The following is a 16,747-nucleotide window of genomic DNA, read 5'->3' as shown; positions in this document are numbered from 1 at the left end:
TAAGAGAATCCTCAATTGAGCCCAATTCAATCTCCAATTTCAACCTGTTTTAAAACTCTTTACTAAGATATGTTCCTATATTAAAGGTATGGATTATTATATATTTAACATCTTTTAGGATTTATCTATCCATTTGTTACTTTTTTAAAAAAAATCTTGAGCTGAAATTTGAATTGTGATTATAAAAGTTAAATATCACTATGTTAAAATTATTGAGATTAATCGGGTCAAATTGGGCGGGTCAAGACCCAACCCGATTTCTATTTCAACCCATTTAATATCACCAATTTCAACCCAACCCATCCATTTGACACCCCTAGTTGTTGTATATCTATATATACTAGATCTACTCAACAAGCGACTAGATATGAAATATTTAATTGCGCGAATAAAGTATCTGATTTTAATGGGTCAAGTTCTCTAAAAATAATCAAAGCCCAATTATTTGGATCCAATTTAGGCCCAAATTAGAAGACTGGAAATTGAAATACTTTTTTCCCAAACACTACAAAGCAGTAGCTCGAAGCTCCTTGAAAACTCACTTGAACCACCGCTGCGCCGCCGTCTTCCGTCTTCCGTCGTATCTCCGGCAGTTCATCGAGTTAGCGGTACTCTTCACTCCTTTTATCAAGTTAGTCATTGATCTTCCGTACCATTTTGCGCAGTTCATCCCTTTAAACCCTATCTTTTTAGAAGCCTAAAAATATTTGCTAGTTGTGGTTTAACAATGAAATTTTCGACTGATAAGTTTTAGCTGTGCATAATGCTCCAGTTTTCGGCTTTGTTTCGTTTGTAAAATTGTGTTTTTCTGCGGCTGAGTTTTTTATTTGAATTAGTTGATAATTAATAAGGTAAGTGAATTATTTTGCTTAAGCAGGTAGTAAAGAGATATGGATGATAGTTTATATGATGAATTTGGGAACTATATTGGTCCTGAAATAGAGTCTGATCAGGAAAGTGATAGGGAAGAGGAAGACGATGAGCTTCCCGATAGGAGTGATGATGAGAGAGTTGCATCTGATGGTGAGCAGCCTGGTGCGTCAAATGGATGGCTTGCCACTCAAGATGATATTGATATGGATAACCAAGTTATTCTTGCTGAAGACAAGAAATACTATCCAACAGCTGAAGAGGTTTATGGTGAAGAAGTTGAGACGTTGGTCATGGATGAAGATGAACAGCCACTTGAAATGCCAATAATTAAACCGGTGAAGAATCTCAAGTTTGAACTTGGGGTGAAGGATTCGTCCACTTATGTTTCGACTCAGTTTCTCTTAGGTCTGATGTCGAACCCAGCATTGGTTAGAAATGTTGCTCTAGTGGGACACATACATCACGGGAAGACTTTGTTTATGGATATGCTGGTGGAACAAACACACCATATATCTACGTTTGATCAGAACAGTGAGAAGCATATGAGGTATACAGACACAAGAATAGATGAGCAAGAGAGGAGGATATCAATTAAGTCTGTTCCTATGTCACTAGTCTTGGAAGACAGCAATTCAAAGTCTTACCTATGTAACATTATGGATGCTCCCGGCCATGTCAACTTCTCCGATGAAATGTCCGCTGCTTTAAGACTTGCAGATGGGGCAGTTTTGATTGTTGATGCAGTTGAAGGAGTGATGGTAAGTTCTTTTTCATTTCTACAGTTAATTCACTTTCAAATGATAGCCTAGTAGCTTAGAGCATGTTTGGATTGTTAGGTGATTTTAATCAAAAATAGTTTTGAAGCACTTTTGTAGTATTTGAGTAGGATAAATTAGTACTTTTAAGCCAAAATAACAAAAATAATGCAGAAGCCATAAGTTAGGATTCTTAATTTATGACTTATGCATATATGCCCATCCAAACAGTCTCTTACTTGTTTCAGAGCATGAGGCAAAGTTTGTATAGGATGCTAGAAGGTATAGCCATCAAAGCATATGCTTCTAAAAACTGGTTTTGTTTTATACGGATGGTGACCTTGAGTTGCCAGCCTACTCTGTATGTGGTGGAGTTTGTGAGTTGCAACCAAATATATAGTTTTTAACTCGTATGTATACCATGCAGACTGTAGACAGTATATCTAAGCAGATCTATCCTGGAAAGTCAACTTATATTCCTTGGGATGACTCTACTGTAATAGTAGCTAGTCTTTATACATTATAAGTTAGTAATTTTATTTCTGCCCTGCAGTATCCAGTACAGTGATTCTGAACTGCCAATCTTGCCATCTGCTGGAATTCAGACATTGTTGTGGGAATCACATAGCTGCTAGATAAGATCTAACAGGTGTCTTCACAACTAATTAATCAAGTAATAGAGTACTAAGCCTCCACAAAAGAGATAACAGCATACATGTCTACACCTTAATTTTAAGCACAATTTACATTTGGAAAAAATGTCAGAAGTATTGTCAATTAGATTTGGTACTATATATAAAACAATGTTTTGGAAAATATTTTTTCTTAATGCCAGGGAGTTAGGAGTGTAGAAGTTTAAAGCGATGTATAGAGATTTAAATAGCCTGATAAAACATTCAACAAATGAAGTGCATTATATATTCATATACTATATTGTCTTGTGCCCAATGGAGAGTGGGACACTCTAAACTAGCTGGTATGTGGGGCTGAGTGTATAGATTAATGGAAGTTGTGATATATGCAGGACATGGTGATTATCACTTGCTCTTGATGTAAGTTGCTTGTTATGTGTTTTCTGGGAGGCTTTGCAGTTTAAGGAAGTGTATTACCAAAATTTTGGGGATCATATGGGGTATGGTGGGTTTTAGTTGGATTAAGTTAATCAGGTAGACGAGCTAGGTGGTAAAGTTACATCTTCTTTTTTGTTTTTATATATGGAAACCGTATTTGCTATAATTGAGTTCTATCTAGACTTTATCTGGTATATGTTAACTAGATAGTGGATAGATAGATCACTTACATTTTTTGCTTATGTCATTGGTGACAGGTAAATACAGAAAGGGCCATTAGGCATGCGATTCTAGAACGTATTCCGATTGTTCTTGTGATCAACAAGGTATATTTTCTTTCACATAAACCCGGTGAAGATTCTAGTAATGTTGAGACTTTGTTACCTCTAATAATTTATATTGTCCTTTTAGGTTGACAGATTGATAACTGAGCTTAAATTGCCACCGAAGGACGCCTACTTCAAATTAAAGCACATAGTTGAAACAGTCAACAATCAAATTACAGCTGCCTCGTCCACAGCTGGAAATGCACAAGTAATTGATCCTGTATTAGGGAATGTCTGCTTTGCAAGTGCAACAGCAGGATGGTCATTCACTCTGCAGTCATTTGCCAAACTGTATGTTAAGCTTCACGGAATTGCATTTGATGCCAACAAGTTTGCTTCGCGGCTTTGGGGGGACTTCTACTTTGATCCTGATACAAGAAGTTTCAAGAAGAAACCGCCTGCAAGTGGGGTTGAAAGATCTTTTGTTCAGTTTGTTCTTGAACCTCTTTACAAAATCTATAGCCAAGTGATCGGAGAGCACAAGAAGAGTGTTGAAGCAACCCTAGCAGAACTTGGGGTGACACTAAGCAATGCAGCTTACCGTCTAAATGTAAGGCCTCTGCTGAGGCTGGCTTGCAGTGCTGTATTTGGAACTGCCACTGGGTTTACTGACATGTTGGTTCATCACATCCCTTCTGCTAAAGCTGCTGCTGCTAGGAAAGTGGAACACATATACACGGGTCCAAAGGATTCAGCAATTTACAAAGCAATGGAGAATTGTGATTCCGCTGGCCCGTTGATGGTTAATGTGACTAAGCTGTATCCGAAACCAGATTGTAGCGTTTTTGATGCTTTTGGTAGGGTTTACAGCGGGGAAATAATGACAGGGCAGACAGTACGTGTTCTGGGTGAGGGCTATTCACCTGATGATGAAGAGGATATGACTGTAAAAGAAGTTACAAAGCTGTGGGTATATCAAGCTAGATACAGGATACCCATAAGTAAGGCTCCTCCAGGTGCATGGGTTCTGATTGAAGGAGTGGATGCCTCAATCATGAAAACTGCTACTCTTTGTAATTTGGAATTTGATGAGGATGTATACATATTTCGCCCCCTCCAGTTTAATACTCTTTCCGTGGTGAAAACAGCAACTGAACCTTTGAATCCTAGCGAATTGCCTAAAATGGTGGAGGGGCTTAGGAAAATCAGCAAGAGTTATCCTCTTGCAATCACAAAGGTTGAAGAGTCCGGTGAACACACAATATTAGGTACTGGTGAATTGTACCTAGATTCCATAATGAAGGACCTTAGGGAGCTTTACTCCGAGGTGGAAGTGAAGGTGCTTTTATAACTTTCTCTTCTGTACTTGCCTTTGCCAGTTTTTACTTGTTACAGGACAAATACAAACTTTGTTGATATTTAGGACTTTTTTGTCAAACTTAACTAATCTTGAGGTTTTTTTTGTTGTGTGCGCAACATTCAGGTGGCTGATCCAGTTGTCTCATTCTGTGAAACTGTGGTGGAGTCGTCTTCAATGAAATGTTTTGCTGAAACACCTAACAAGAAAAATAAAATCACCATGGTTCGTCTGTTAATATTTTATTCTGTACAAGATGAGAAAATTGCATTCCTCGTTGCTTACTTTTATATCTTGTAGATTGCTGAACCACTGGAGAGAGGACTTGCTGAGGATATCGAGAACGGTGTTGTAAGCATAGATTGGCCTAGAAAGAAACTAGGTGAATTTTTCCAGACCAAATATGACTGGGATCTTCTTGCTGCACGGTCTATTTGGGCATTTGGACCTGATAAGCAGGTCAGATGTTACATAGTTTAGATTACCACTTAGCTGTTTTGAACTTCCGCTAATGGTTGCTTCTATCCTTTAGTTGAACATATTCTGTTTTGACACTTCAAATATATTTGCAGGGGCCTAACATCTTATTGGATGATACACTCTCAAGTGAAGTCGACAAGAGCTTGTTGAATGCTGTTAAAGATTCCATTGTTCAGGGGTAAGTTGAATTTCTTAGTTTTGTGGTTTTCCCTGACCCAGATGCTGGACTAACAAAATTAACAAAATGTGAATAGGTTTCAATGGGGAGCTCGGGAAGGACCCCTCTGCGATGAGCCCATTAGAAATGTTAAATTCAAGATCGTTGATGCGAAGATTGCACCGGAGCCGTTGCATCGTGGAACAGGTCAGATTATTCCAACTGCACGACGTGTAGCCTACTCTGCTTTCCTTATGGCAACACCCAGACTTATGGAACCTGTGTATTATGTGGAGGTATACTGTTTGTCTTAAGTTTTTTTTTATTTGGTAATGTTTTCATGATTAATTGTTTATTAAGTTCTTTGGATCACCAATATAAAATAAGAAGGGAGGGGGGAGAGGGGGTTTAAAAATGTACCTATGAGCTGTGTAAAACACATTGTTTTACGTGTTAGAGACTTAGAGCTGCTTCTCTAATCTATGCCCATATATATTAGGAAAAAAGTGAACAGCGGAACTGTCACAACAGGATATTAGTGACACTCCTGTTGGGTTTATACTATGTTCAAATTGACAAGAAAAGTACAAATGTTGAGTCTGGTTAGGTTCTCAATTATTTACAGAAATAGGGATATAAAATTTCAATCAAATTTTGTTTAGAGATGTTTTCTTATGTGAAACTAGGGCTAACTTTCTGATGTCTTGCTTTCAGATCCAAACTCCCATGGATTGTCTCTCTGCTATATACACCGTGTTGTCTCGTAGGCGTGGACACGTTACTGCTGATGTTCCTCAACCTGGAACCCCTGCCTACATTGTCAAGGTTTGATTTCAAATATCTATAGCACCTTTGATTATTGATACAATGTTTTCATGTTATAGCATGGATTCTCATGTGCACACCTCTTCTTTGTCAGGCATTTTTACCGGTTATTGAGTCCTTTGGTTTTGAAACGGACTTGAGGTATCACACCCAAGGGCAGGCATTTTGTCTTTCAGTATTTGATCATTGGGCTATTGTCCCTGGGGATCCTCTTGACAAGAGCATTGTTCTACGACCACTGGAGCCTGCCCCAATCCAACATCTGGCTCGTGAGTTCATGGTGAAGACAAGGCGTAGAAAGGTATACATTCTTGCAGGAAATTGAGTTATGGAAAAGTTATTTACCCTTGACGTTTTTGGAACAACGATTTGATAAATCTATCCCTTTCCTTTCCAGGGAATGAGTGAAGACGTGAGCATCAACAAGTTCTTTGACGAGGCTATGATGGTGGAGCTTGCACAGCAGGATGCAGATCTTCACCTGCAGATGATGTAGATAATTTAGTTGAGATGGTTCTGTATTTGTGCTTAAGGTGCATTCCTTTTGTATGTCATGTTGCGAACAGCCTTTTGAAAGGTATAGATCATTGAGCTCCTTGAACCACATTAGGTAATATTCCAATGCAGATTGGCAGTCCAAATCATGTATGGTTCTGACCTCCCTCACGTTCTTGAGCTGACCCATTTGTTGGGTGATTCCTTGCTCTCATGTTCCGAGTGTTTGAGTCGGTTTCTTCTGTCACAGAGTAGGTTCTGGCATTGAGAATGAGGATTCTGTATGCTCAATTGTAGTGAATGACTGGGTAACAGTTCAAATTCTTACTCTATCCTCTTTTCGCATCTTCTTTGAATTCTATGTAAACTAAAGATTGAGTTCATTGTCCACGGTACCAGAACTTCCTTTTTCTTATATATCTATTTTAGTGGAATTGAAGGCGAGCGCCGAGCATCAATGCTAAACTCATCTTCCTTTGACCTTATAGGTCATGGTTTGAGCTGTGGAATCAGTTATTGATGCTTGCATTAAGTTAGACAACCTTTTTTTTAAGGTGAATTTTCTGATCCCGGTTGTGGATGAGAATGTCATACCCTGATTTATTTTTGGATTAAATCAAAATTGAATTATGTATTCTATTGTAGGGATTCAACTCCAATAGAAAATTGAATGAATGAAAGATAAAAAGAGTCCTTACTTATTTTGCATCTTCAATAATAGTTGAAAGTACTTTGTGCACCATAATTGGAACACAAATTTCTGTGCAACACATGATTTCACCTATGAAGTGATAACCCCTCACTTTGCATCGCGATTTGAGCGTCTTAGTACTTAAAAGAAGTGAACCAAGCTTGAGGTAGCCAACATCAGAGGCGAATCCAAGATTTAAGCTCTCTATGAAACTCAATCTTTATTATGAGCTCAATCTTTATTTATTACAATACAAGTAATTTTTCATACATAAATGTATGTTTTCACTGAAAGTACTAGGTTCAAATGAATATCTTTTTCATTGAAAGTACTAGGTTCAGATGAACCTATAGCTAAATAACTACATCCGCCACTGGCTAGCACTCGTACGAAGGCGCGTACATAAAGATTTGGAACTCTTTTATTAAGCCATTCACAACAACTAAGAGATGTTGGCAATTACATAACCTTTGTTATGACATTGAAAAAGTTGGAACAAACCAACAATTCAATTTTTGTCTCACCAGAAGGTGAGGTTCAGTTTGAGTTTCCCTTTAGTCAGGGAATCATACAATGGAAGAATATTGTTTGATTTATGTACAAAATTCGGCTCAACGGGTTGCTCCTATGTCCCTCAAGCTTTATTTCATCTAGGACTTAGGTTTCAATGGGAGAATTACAAAAAAGAAGAAGATAAACTTACCTCTGATGTATTTACTAAGTTGTCCAGAAGTAACCAAGTGATCGTCATTATCGCTGTTGTTTAGGTGGATATGTTTGTAAGCTGCCAAAATTGATATCGAACGTTGCAGCTCTAATCTTCAAGCAAAGATCTTAGATTTGCAAGTCCCTCTGCGGATATACTTTTCCTTATTCTTGATCTTTGAAAAACAACTGGAGGTGGCGGCTCAGAGTGAAAACAAACCATGACTACTGTTAAGTTGTCTATGGCATCGCGCTTTTTGGCCTCGTCTACTATTTCCTTGCAGCATCTCTTTACATTGTTATGCTCCTGCAGTCTCCTCCGAGCAAAATCAACTGCATTCTGGCTTCGGAAAACATCCCATATTCCATCACTACTGATAATCAGGAACTCGTCCTCCTTTGTCAATGTCAGCAATTTCAGTTCAGGTTCAGCACTCAATGGTCCGCCCTTCTCAACCTCCTTCAATCCTTTAATGTGCCAGTTACCTAATGCCCGGCTCACGCCTAGCTGTCCATTCAAATAGCCATCATCAACAAATCCACCCACGGATTCAATGCGAGTTCTTTCAGTAACACAACAAGGTCTGTGATCCTTTGACATTTCTATAGCTAGTCCACCTCGAGATACAACTGCTCGACAATCACCAGCATTTGCCACAAGTAGTGATCTGTTCATAAGACAACACATCAGTATAAAGAATTTGATCAAAGTGGCTAATCTTAAGAGTACAGATTTCTGAATGTAGCGAAATGAGATGACGTAGGCACAGGAATAAATTACCTTCCGAATATCATTGCAGTGAGTGCAGTAGTGCCGGAGGACAAGGCTGAGTCAACAGAGCATGACTTGGCGAAGGCAGCATCCGTCTCTACGAAAGATCTTGTAACCACTTTCTCAAGTTCCAGAGGAAAATCAGCATCCTCAACAATGATCTTTGGTAAGTAATCACGAACAAACTGTGATGCTCCTTTTCCTCCATGTCCATCAAAGACCTGTCATTAGAACCGTTTGCATTAGGCATCATCAGAGTAGAATATCATAAAAGGAAAAAAATCAAAACAGAAGAAAGACATCTATGTGCTCCTTACCAGAAGAAAAAAAAAGAAACTCAATTTCATTTTTATGCATATAATTTGACGGAAACAACAAAGGAAACAATGGGACATGGTCGTACATAGGAACTATGATATGCATTTAGGGACAGCAGAAGTTCAATTTATGGTGCTCTGTCTACTGCTGTTCAATAGGTTCATTCCAAGACTCCCAGAAGAATAACACCTTTGCGATTCCACAGTATTGTTCGGTTAGATTATATACTCCTATAATTCTTAAGAGTTGTATTATGCTTCAACTTGGGATAAATGCAGTCGCTTCAGTTAGTGTTTCATACTTTTCTTTGATAAGAAATACTAAGAACATTTCGCTCTACCTGAAAATACTTAAAAATATCTTCAGCATAGTATTTGCAACATTATGATGAAAGACGCACCCGTATGGTGAAGACATACGCCCCATCTCACAACTCTGATTAGTAGGGCACTCTAGTTGTGTGTCTACTATGTAGTGTTAATCTTTTTTAAGCGTACTTCCTATGTTCACAAAGTAAGCGCTAAGCTGAACTTTACTGAGTTTAATTCAGTCTAAAAGTATACCGAGTAATAGTCAAAGAGTGACATATATGAGGGTCAATGAGGTTAACGAACTTACTCCATAGAAAGAAATAGCATCCTCACCAAGTATATTAAGGCCAAAATTCTTAGCTAGGTCCGCAATACAGATGTGAGTGTCTTCCATGTCAAGGCGACCTCCAATATCGGACCAATCTCCCGACCTAAGGACCGGGAGAGAGTTACTTAACAGTATTTGTTTCCGATCTGCAATAGTTGTGTCTTCTGAAATACTTTCCAGCTGCAGAAAAGGAAAGAAATAGTTTGAATTCAAGCAACAATCAGCTTCGATGATGTGACAATAGAAGTGAACTTCGTGCCAATACTCTGTTTAGGAAGCTAAGCAGCATGACTGTAGTCACATGAGTTTGTTAGAAACACCAAATGAGTGCTAATGCAAACTCTAAACCATTAGCTACAAATGCTGACAAGCGAAAAGATTCCAGTTGGACGATATAAGACACATCTTGAAATTATAGTAAGTAACTATAATTACTTACTATAATTTCAAAAAAACTAAATTCGAAACCCATGATTTTGAAAGTGCAATGGATTAAATGGTAAGAACTCAAAGGTTGAACTCATCAAATTTAAATCACGGATCGCCTTTGCATACACACATAAACACAAATAAAAAGAAAGATTGGGGAGCAAACAGTACTCAGAAAGAGATTAATAACCATAGCTTTACAGTACTATCCTAAGGCATAAAAACACCATAAAAATCGAATCTTTTAATAGTATCAACCAATAAATCTCCAAATTGACCAACACTTACAACACAAAAAACTATTTATACCAATCAACATCCATATACAAACCAAAAAAGTCTTTCCCAATTAACTCAAAAAAGAACACAATCAATCAGACTACATAAAAGCTCAAAAAGTGTTGAATCCATCAAGTGTAAATTATGGATCACCTCTGCATACACACATAAGAGACACACAAAAAATATATCAGCATGATATCAAATCATCAAATGAAGAAAAGACCAATAACCATAGCTTAAAGTACTGTCCTAAAGCATAAGTACACCATAAAAATCAAATCTTTACATAGTATCAACCAATAAAACTCCAAATTGAACAACACTTTTGACACAGAAAAACTACTAATACCAAAAAAGTCTCCCCCAACTAACTCAAAAAAGAATACAATCTAAGTTCAGATAGCCAACCAACCAACCAACCGTGTTAAGGCATAAGTACACCATAAAAATCAAATCTTTAAACAGTATCAACAACCAAATTCCAAACTAACCAACTTTTATGACAGCAAAAAAAAAAAAAAAAACTACTAAAACCAATCAACATCCATATACAAACCAACAAATTCTTCCCCAAAAGCAAATATTACAATTTTGAAAAAAAGAATCCTTACTGGGAATGAGTTTCTCCTGACAGAAGGACTAGAAGAAGTAATTTTTCCACAATTCTCATTTTGGGTATGTTGAAATTCAGCTTCAGAATGTAAAGATTGGTTCTTGAAATTGTCATCAGTGTTGGAAATGTCTAAATTCTCCATACCCTCATTCACTTGCTCTGAATCTTGAATGCACATGTTAGTAGTTATGACACAATTTAATGGGCAAGTTAAAGGGGCAAAAAAACAAGAAAAAAAAGAGTAGAATATTTAGAGCAAGAAGAAGAATGGGTTGTTTTTATCACTTTTAGGTTGAGCAAGTTGTTGGTATTGAAAGGAGCTAGTAGAGGTAGGGGAAGTGAGAATACATATGTGTGGAAATTGTGATGAAAGAGAAGATTCTTGGGAATATGTGATTAATGGGGTCATAAAAAAAAGGTAGTAACTTGCTACTCTCTCTCTCGTTCGTCCATTATTTTAAATATATAGATTTTTACATTTCGAACTTGACAAAAACTATCAATTTCGTATCTAAACTATTAAGAGTTGTAAAAATATTTATTTACTTGATTAACTAAATTTAGACACATCATTAATCTGCAGCATGCCATAGCAAGTGGTCTCAAACTCTTATAGGAACATATACTCTTGATAAAAAGTCGAGAAAAGTGTTTAAAACACCCCTAAACTCGAAAAGAATTTAAGGATGTTAGGTAGAGTGTTTGTGATTCGATTTTGGATTGGTTATTGATTAAAATCATGACCAAATCAATTAAGTCGATTTTTAAATTTCTAAAACCAAACCAAACGAATTACTGTCATTTTGGTTATTATCGGTTTGGTTCGATATTTTTTGTTTCTTCAATTTGAAAGTAAAGAGGATATACGTATCTCGATAGACACAAACACCCCATGGGGAAGCACTAGGACGAATAAATCCCTTATCAAGAAGTTCTTGGATTTGAGCCTTAAGCTCTCTTAATTGTGCCGGAGCCATGCGATATGGAGGGATGGAAATGGGACAAGTACCAGGCTCTAAATTAATGCAGAAATCTATATCTCTATCCGGAGGCATACCGGGTAAATCATTAGGAAACAATTCTCTAAATTCTGACACCACAGAAATAGACTCAAAAGATGGAGTCTCAACCTCAACATCCCTAATATGAGCCAAATAAGCCAAACAACCTTGCTCTACCAATTGACTAACCCGAATGGAGGATATAATCTTAGCTTGCTTAGGCTTGTACACCCCTTCCCACTATAATTTTTCCCTTCCCGGAATTTCTAGAATTACAGTTAGTATATAAACAATCCACGTGAAAGCTAATGTGGATTCAGTTAACCAACTACACAATACTAGAGTTTTATTATACGAACAAAGTGGTTCAATTAAGAGAAAGTGTGACTATCTTATATGAGGTAGGATAGGAAAAGACTAAAGTAATGGATTTCAATGGACTTGGACTTAGGATTGTAATAGTTAAGCTAAAAATTAAAAGTGTTGGGCTTGAGAAAATGGTAAAGTTAAAGACTTAGGTTAATTAAAATTTAACAAAATATCTATATTTTATTTATGAATAATATATAAATAATTATAAAATTTATGGAATTTGGGCTTGTTGAATCTCTGCTTCAACAATTCTTGCAATTCCTGCACATTCTTGATCTATTTCGATCATTCCTTTATTTTTATACACTTTGCCATAGTTAGAATTTGTGACAGTGTAAAGTGCTTGGTAATATATATATATATATATATATATAAAATTTATGGTTTAGTTTGATTATTTTTATGATTTTTTAAAGTAAAATCAAAACCAAATCAATTAGTTTTGATTTTCAATTTTTTTTTAAAAAAACAAATCTAACCAAGTCATACCAAATATATCGATTTTTTAAACAATTTAGTTCAGATTGCGGTTCATTTTAATTTTTTAAACCATAACCATGAACAACCTTAGTGTCAAGAGTGTACTTTAGTTCAGTTAGTCAAGTAAATGAGAGGGTGAAAAAAAAAGTAAAGTAAATGAGAGCTTTTACGGTTATCAATAATTTAGAGATAAAACCAATAATTCACGCTGAATTTAGAGAATTTTTCAATATTTCTCTTATTATTTTTAAAAAATAATAATTATTTTTATTTATTTTTAACATTAATTACTTATTTTCAAAATTATTTTCTAAAATCTAAAACGATACTTTATAATTAATATAAATTATAATAAAATATTTATATTAATTACTTTCTTAAGGAGACTAACAAAATCTAAAGTGAGTAATTTTAATGTAATTTTAAAACATATACAAACTTTAAGTTAAGATTATCAAATTCAAATGAACGTGAAGTTTAAATTTGACCAATTTAATATACAATAACAAAATGAATTATTATCTTTATCTGGTTATTTTTAGATAGTATTAATTACGAAAAAAATTATTATAACTGTGGTTGTTTAAAATATTACCTGCTACGCCAATTCAACTATTTGTAATATAATAGCACTAATATATTTAATTTAATATATTTATATAGCGAATATAATTATTTATAATGAACTGGCTTAACCTTTTTTTAAGTTTTTCTTTTTCTTTTTGGAGATATTTAGGTTAGATATTTTTAAGTTGTTGTCGGTTCATACCAACTTACCAGAGACTTCAGGGCATTTAGTACCTTATTTCCACTTAATTAAAAAAAAAGACTTTTTTTGTCAACATCTGTAATCTAGAACTATCTTCTAATTTTTATTAAATAAATGAGAGAAAACTTCCAAAACATTGATCAATATGTCAGTTTTTTTTTTTTAATTTTTAAAACAGCAAATTTGTCTCCAAAAGAAAAAAAAAGAATTTTAATAGATAAGTCACAATAACAATATCTAATATAACCTCATAAACATAATTTGAAGAAAATCATAACTAATATATACAAAAAATATATTCTATTTTATAAGGATAGACAATAATTTTCAAAATATCCTCAGATCAAGAAAAGCGTAACAAATCAATATGAACAGAAAATATAGTATTAAAAAAAAGAAAATTTCAGAAATAGCAAATACTATAGACATAATAAGGCTATATAGTTATAGTTTCGATAATTGCACTCCATAACTACAGTTTCATTTGCTATGAAGGCGGCAATTATATATTTCTGTTGGTTTGTATATTTCTCTTCCGAATATACAAATAGAGTAGCTATATACAAATTTTATATTTATACATTTAGAAAATTTTCAGAACTCCTTTCGTATATTTTGCATGCCAATATTTACACAAGGTAATTTATAAAATTCTAGATTTATACAATCAAAAATAGAATTATACAAATTCTAGATTAATACAAATCAGACAAATTATACAAATTAGACGAATTATACATATCAGGCAATAGCAAGATTGAGCGAAACTATAGTTGTGAATTAAACTTTTCTTAAACAGTAGCTATAATATTTAATAGTTTAAATATTTGTTATTCTGCACAATTTTCCCTTAATTAAAATATCTTGACGAAGATACTAAGATAATAGAGAAAAAAATATTAACAACAAAAATACAACAACGTTCGAAATTTAAAAAAATAGATAATCATAATAATAACAAATTTAAAAATAGTAGGAGTGTAATAATAATAATAATAATAAAATAAAATAGTTATTTATATATCCTATCTAATTAACTGTCTCAAATACTTTTTCGACATACTTCTATCTTTCCGATCCTAAATCCACTATATATATAGCCCACCCTCTCATATATTTCCGATCCTAAATCCACTATATATAGCCAACCCTCTCATATATCTCTTTATTGAGACTTTGATTCACCTCCTCTTCAATTTTTTTGGATCCCAAATTTCATAAAGATAGTATCATCATCATCATACATCTAATAATAATAGAAAACATAAATACACAAAGGAGGAGTTAGAATAGTAGTCTATTTCTATCAAACCTTTTTTTTATTTTTTTAAAAAGGAACTGTAAAAAAATTGTAGAGGCATTAATAAAAAATAATGAACACAAATGGACAATGAAGTAGTCAGAATCCTTTTTTATAAAGAAGAATTTAAAATAATAAGTTAAATGTCCTCACTCAATTCTTTAATTTCTAATTTGCCGTGGATCTTTTTTTAAGAAGTTTAATAGATTTAAAAATAATAAAAAGCTTTATTCCTCCATTAAAAATATATATAAATATAAAAAAACAAAGAATGGAGAAAAAGAATTTAGGAGTGGAAGAGGAATGAGATACGTGTTCTTTTGCTGAGAAAAAACGTGGTAAATTGAATTGCAATATATAATTTTATTATATAAATTGAGAACCTACTCCGCGATACTATATATATTAAATTGTTTTAGCTTAAAAAATTATATGAAAAGTATTATAATAATAATATGGAAAAAGGGTCTAAAAAATATTTTAACTTTGGCCGAAATTGTTGTTACGATACCAAACTTTATGGAAGACCTTTTACCCCTTGCACTATTTAATAGTGTATTTTAAAGGTATTTATGTGTTCACGTGACACACTACTATTTAAAATGATGCAATATTTATGATGTCCACGTGGACACATATATACTTTTAAAATACACTATTAAATAGTGCAGGGGGTAAAAGGTCCTTTCCAAAGTTCGGTATTGTTACTGCAATTTTGATTAAAGTTCGAATATATTTCAGACATTTTCCCCTAATAATATCAATATGCTTAGTATATATAACTCCACAAGAAAGCTTGGATATATGAAAAGTTACTATAGATTGTAATTTTTCTCATATTAATATAATAAAATGTATATAATTTAGCTTTAATAAAATAAAACATAACAAATTTTTTGAGACCGAACGAGTATTTATTAAGAGTCAGAAAAATAATTGCCCCCATAATTTTCTTTACACGCTAAACACGTTTACTGATTTATTAAAATATAATAAAAAGAGAAAATAAGTGAAGAAAAGTTAGGTTGTAGTATTTTTTTGTTTTCTATTTCTTTTATATATAATAATATAATAGATACTATTTTGGTTTTTAAAAGTTTTCATATAGTAAGTAATAAGGTGTAAAGGGGGACAAGATATTTAAATTTCTTGAAAATATTTCAATATCTACAAATATTTAACAACATAGAAAATTTTGTTGGATGAATATTTTAAATGAAATATTAGTGATTTGTACACATAAATTTTCAATCAATTGAGACATGGAATATTTAAACTTAAAGGAAATAATTGTATTGTCCCTTTTGAAAGATGTAAAGTTGTACAAGTTAGCTGAAAAGTCTTAATAATTTACAAAATACTTATTAAAAAAAGAACCTCAGATTACTTTTATATTTATTATATTACTAAAAGAAAGACCTAAATCTAGAATGATTAATTAAAGTGAAGACTTAATTATGGAGAAGAAGTTAATACAACAACTTTCTATATTAATATTAACAGGTATATATAGAAGCATCAATTAAAAAATGAAAGACATAATTTACAGATAAATATTATCCAATTTATATTTGTCATTTTTGTAAAGCTATTTACGGACTCAAACAAAATCCAGTGTGTGATACAATGATATTATTTGTTATTCAAATTATTTCTTATTTTATGTTGCTTGATTTTCAATAAAAGATTTTGGAAATTTCACCAATTTTCTAAGTTTTGAAGTCATTAAAAATGCATATGGTATTATTATGTTACAAAATAACTATATCAATGATATATTGCATAAACCTTTTTGAGCATGCATGTTCCTATCTTAAGGTAGGTGTATCGATGCATTAGTTACATTCAACCTTTTTTTTTTTTTTTTTTACAGGGATGTAAATGTTCACAAATCTTTTTCCTATCTCGTAGAGATAAACAAACTGTTTTCGATAGACACCTAACTAAAACTAAACATTTTGAAAAAAAGGGATAAAAGAACTATTTTCGATAGACACCTAACTTAGTTTGATGTGCTTCTTTTTAGTTGATTGAAGGGATATTGGGGTTTTCTTTTTCTTGTTGGGTTGTTGGGTTGTTGTTTAATACAAGTTTTTTT

General features: G+C 33.5%; 2 protein-coding genes across 3 annotated transcripts; one reads left to right on the top strand and one right to left on the bottom strand.

The window, feature by feature from the left end:
- Positions 1-499: 499 nt before the first annotated feature.
- On the top strand, positions 500-6,722 carry LOC102588627 (116 kDa U5 small nuclear ribonucleoprotein component). 2 transcript variants are annotated; one of them, XM_006359461.2, is made up of 11 exons: positions 500-608; positions 878-1,631; positions 2,956-3,024; positions 3,110-4,303; positions 4,448-4,546; positions 4,622-4,780; positions 4,894-4,979; positions 5,056-5,254; positions 5,673-5,783; positions 5,878-6,084; positions 6,181-6,722. In XM_006359461.2, exons 2-11 carry the CDS (start codon positions 891-893, stop codon positions 6,277-6,279), a joined length of 2,964 nt encoding a protein of 987 aa, XP_006359523.1. In that variant the 5' UTR covers positions 500-608; positions 878-890; the 3' UTR covers positions 6,280-6,722. The 2 variants fall into 2 exon arrangements, with proteins under 2 accessions (XP_006359523.1, XP_006359524.1); XM_006359462.2 differs by having other exon boundaries at positions 501-631.
- Positions 6,723-7,372: 650 nt separating this feature from the next.
- LOC102588296 (probable protein phosphatase 2C 27) lies at positions 7,373-11,149 on the bottom strand. Its single transcript, XM_006359460.2, has 4 exons — positions 10,726-11,149; positions 9,383-9,583; positions 8,456-8,667; positions 7,373-8,342 (listed from the first exon to the last, which is right to left on the bottom strand). Exons 1-4 carry the CDS (start codon positions 10,903-10,905, stop codon positions 7,784-7,786), a joined length of 1,152 nt encoding a protein of 383 aa, XP_006359522.1. The 5' UTR covers positions 10,906-11,149; the 3' UTR covers positions 7,373-7,783.
- Positions 11,150-16,747: the final 5,598 nt, after the last annotated feature.

The sequence above is a fragment of the Solanum tuberosum genome, unplaced genomic scaffold, assembly GCF_000226075.1.
Source record: "Solanum tuberosum cultivar DM 1-3 516 R44 unplaced genomic scaffold, SolTub_3.0 scf00300, whole genome shotgun sequence".
In the NCBI taxonomy this organism is placed as follows: Eukaryota; Viridiplantae; Streptophyta; class Magnoliopsida; order Solanales; family Solanaceae; genus Solanum; species Solanum tuberosum.
This window is presented reverse-complemented; position numbering and strand designations above follow the sequence as displayed.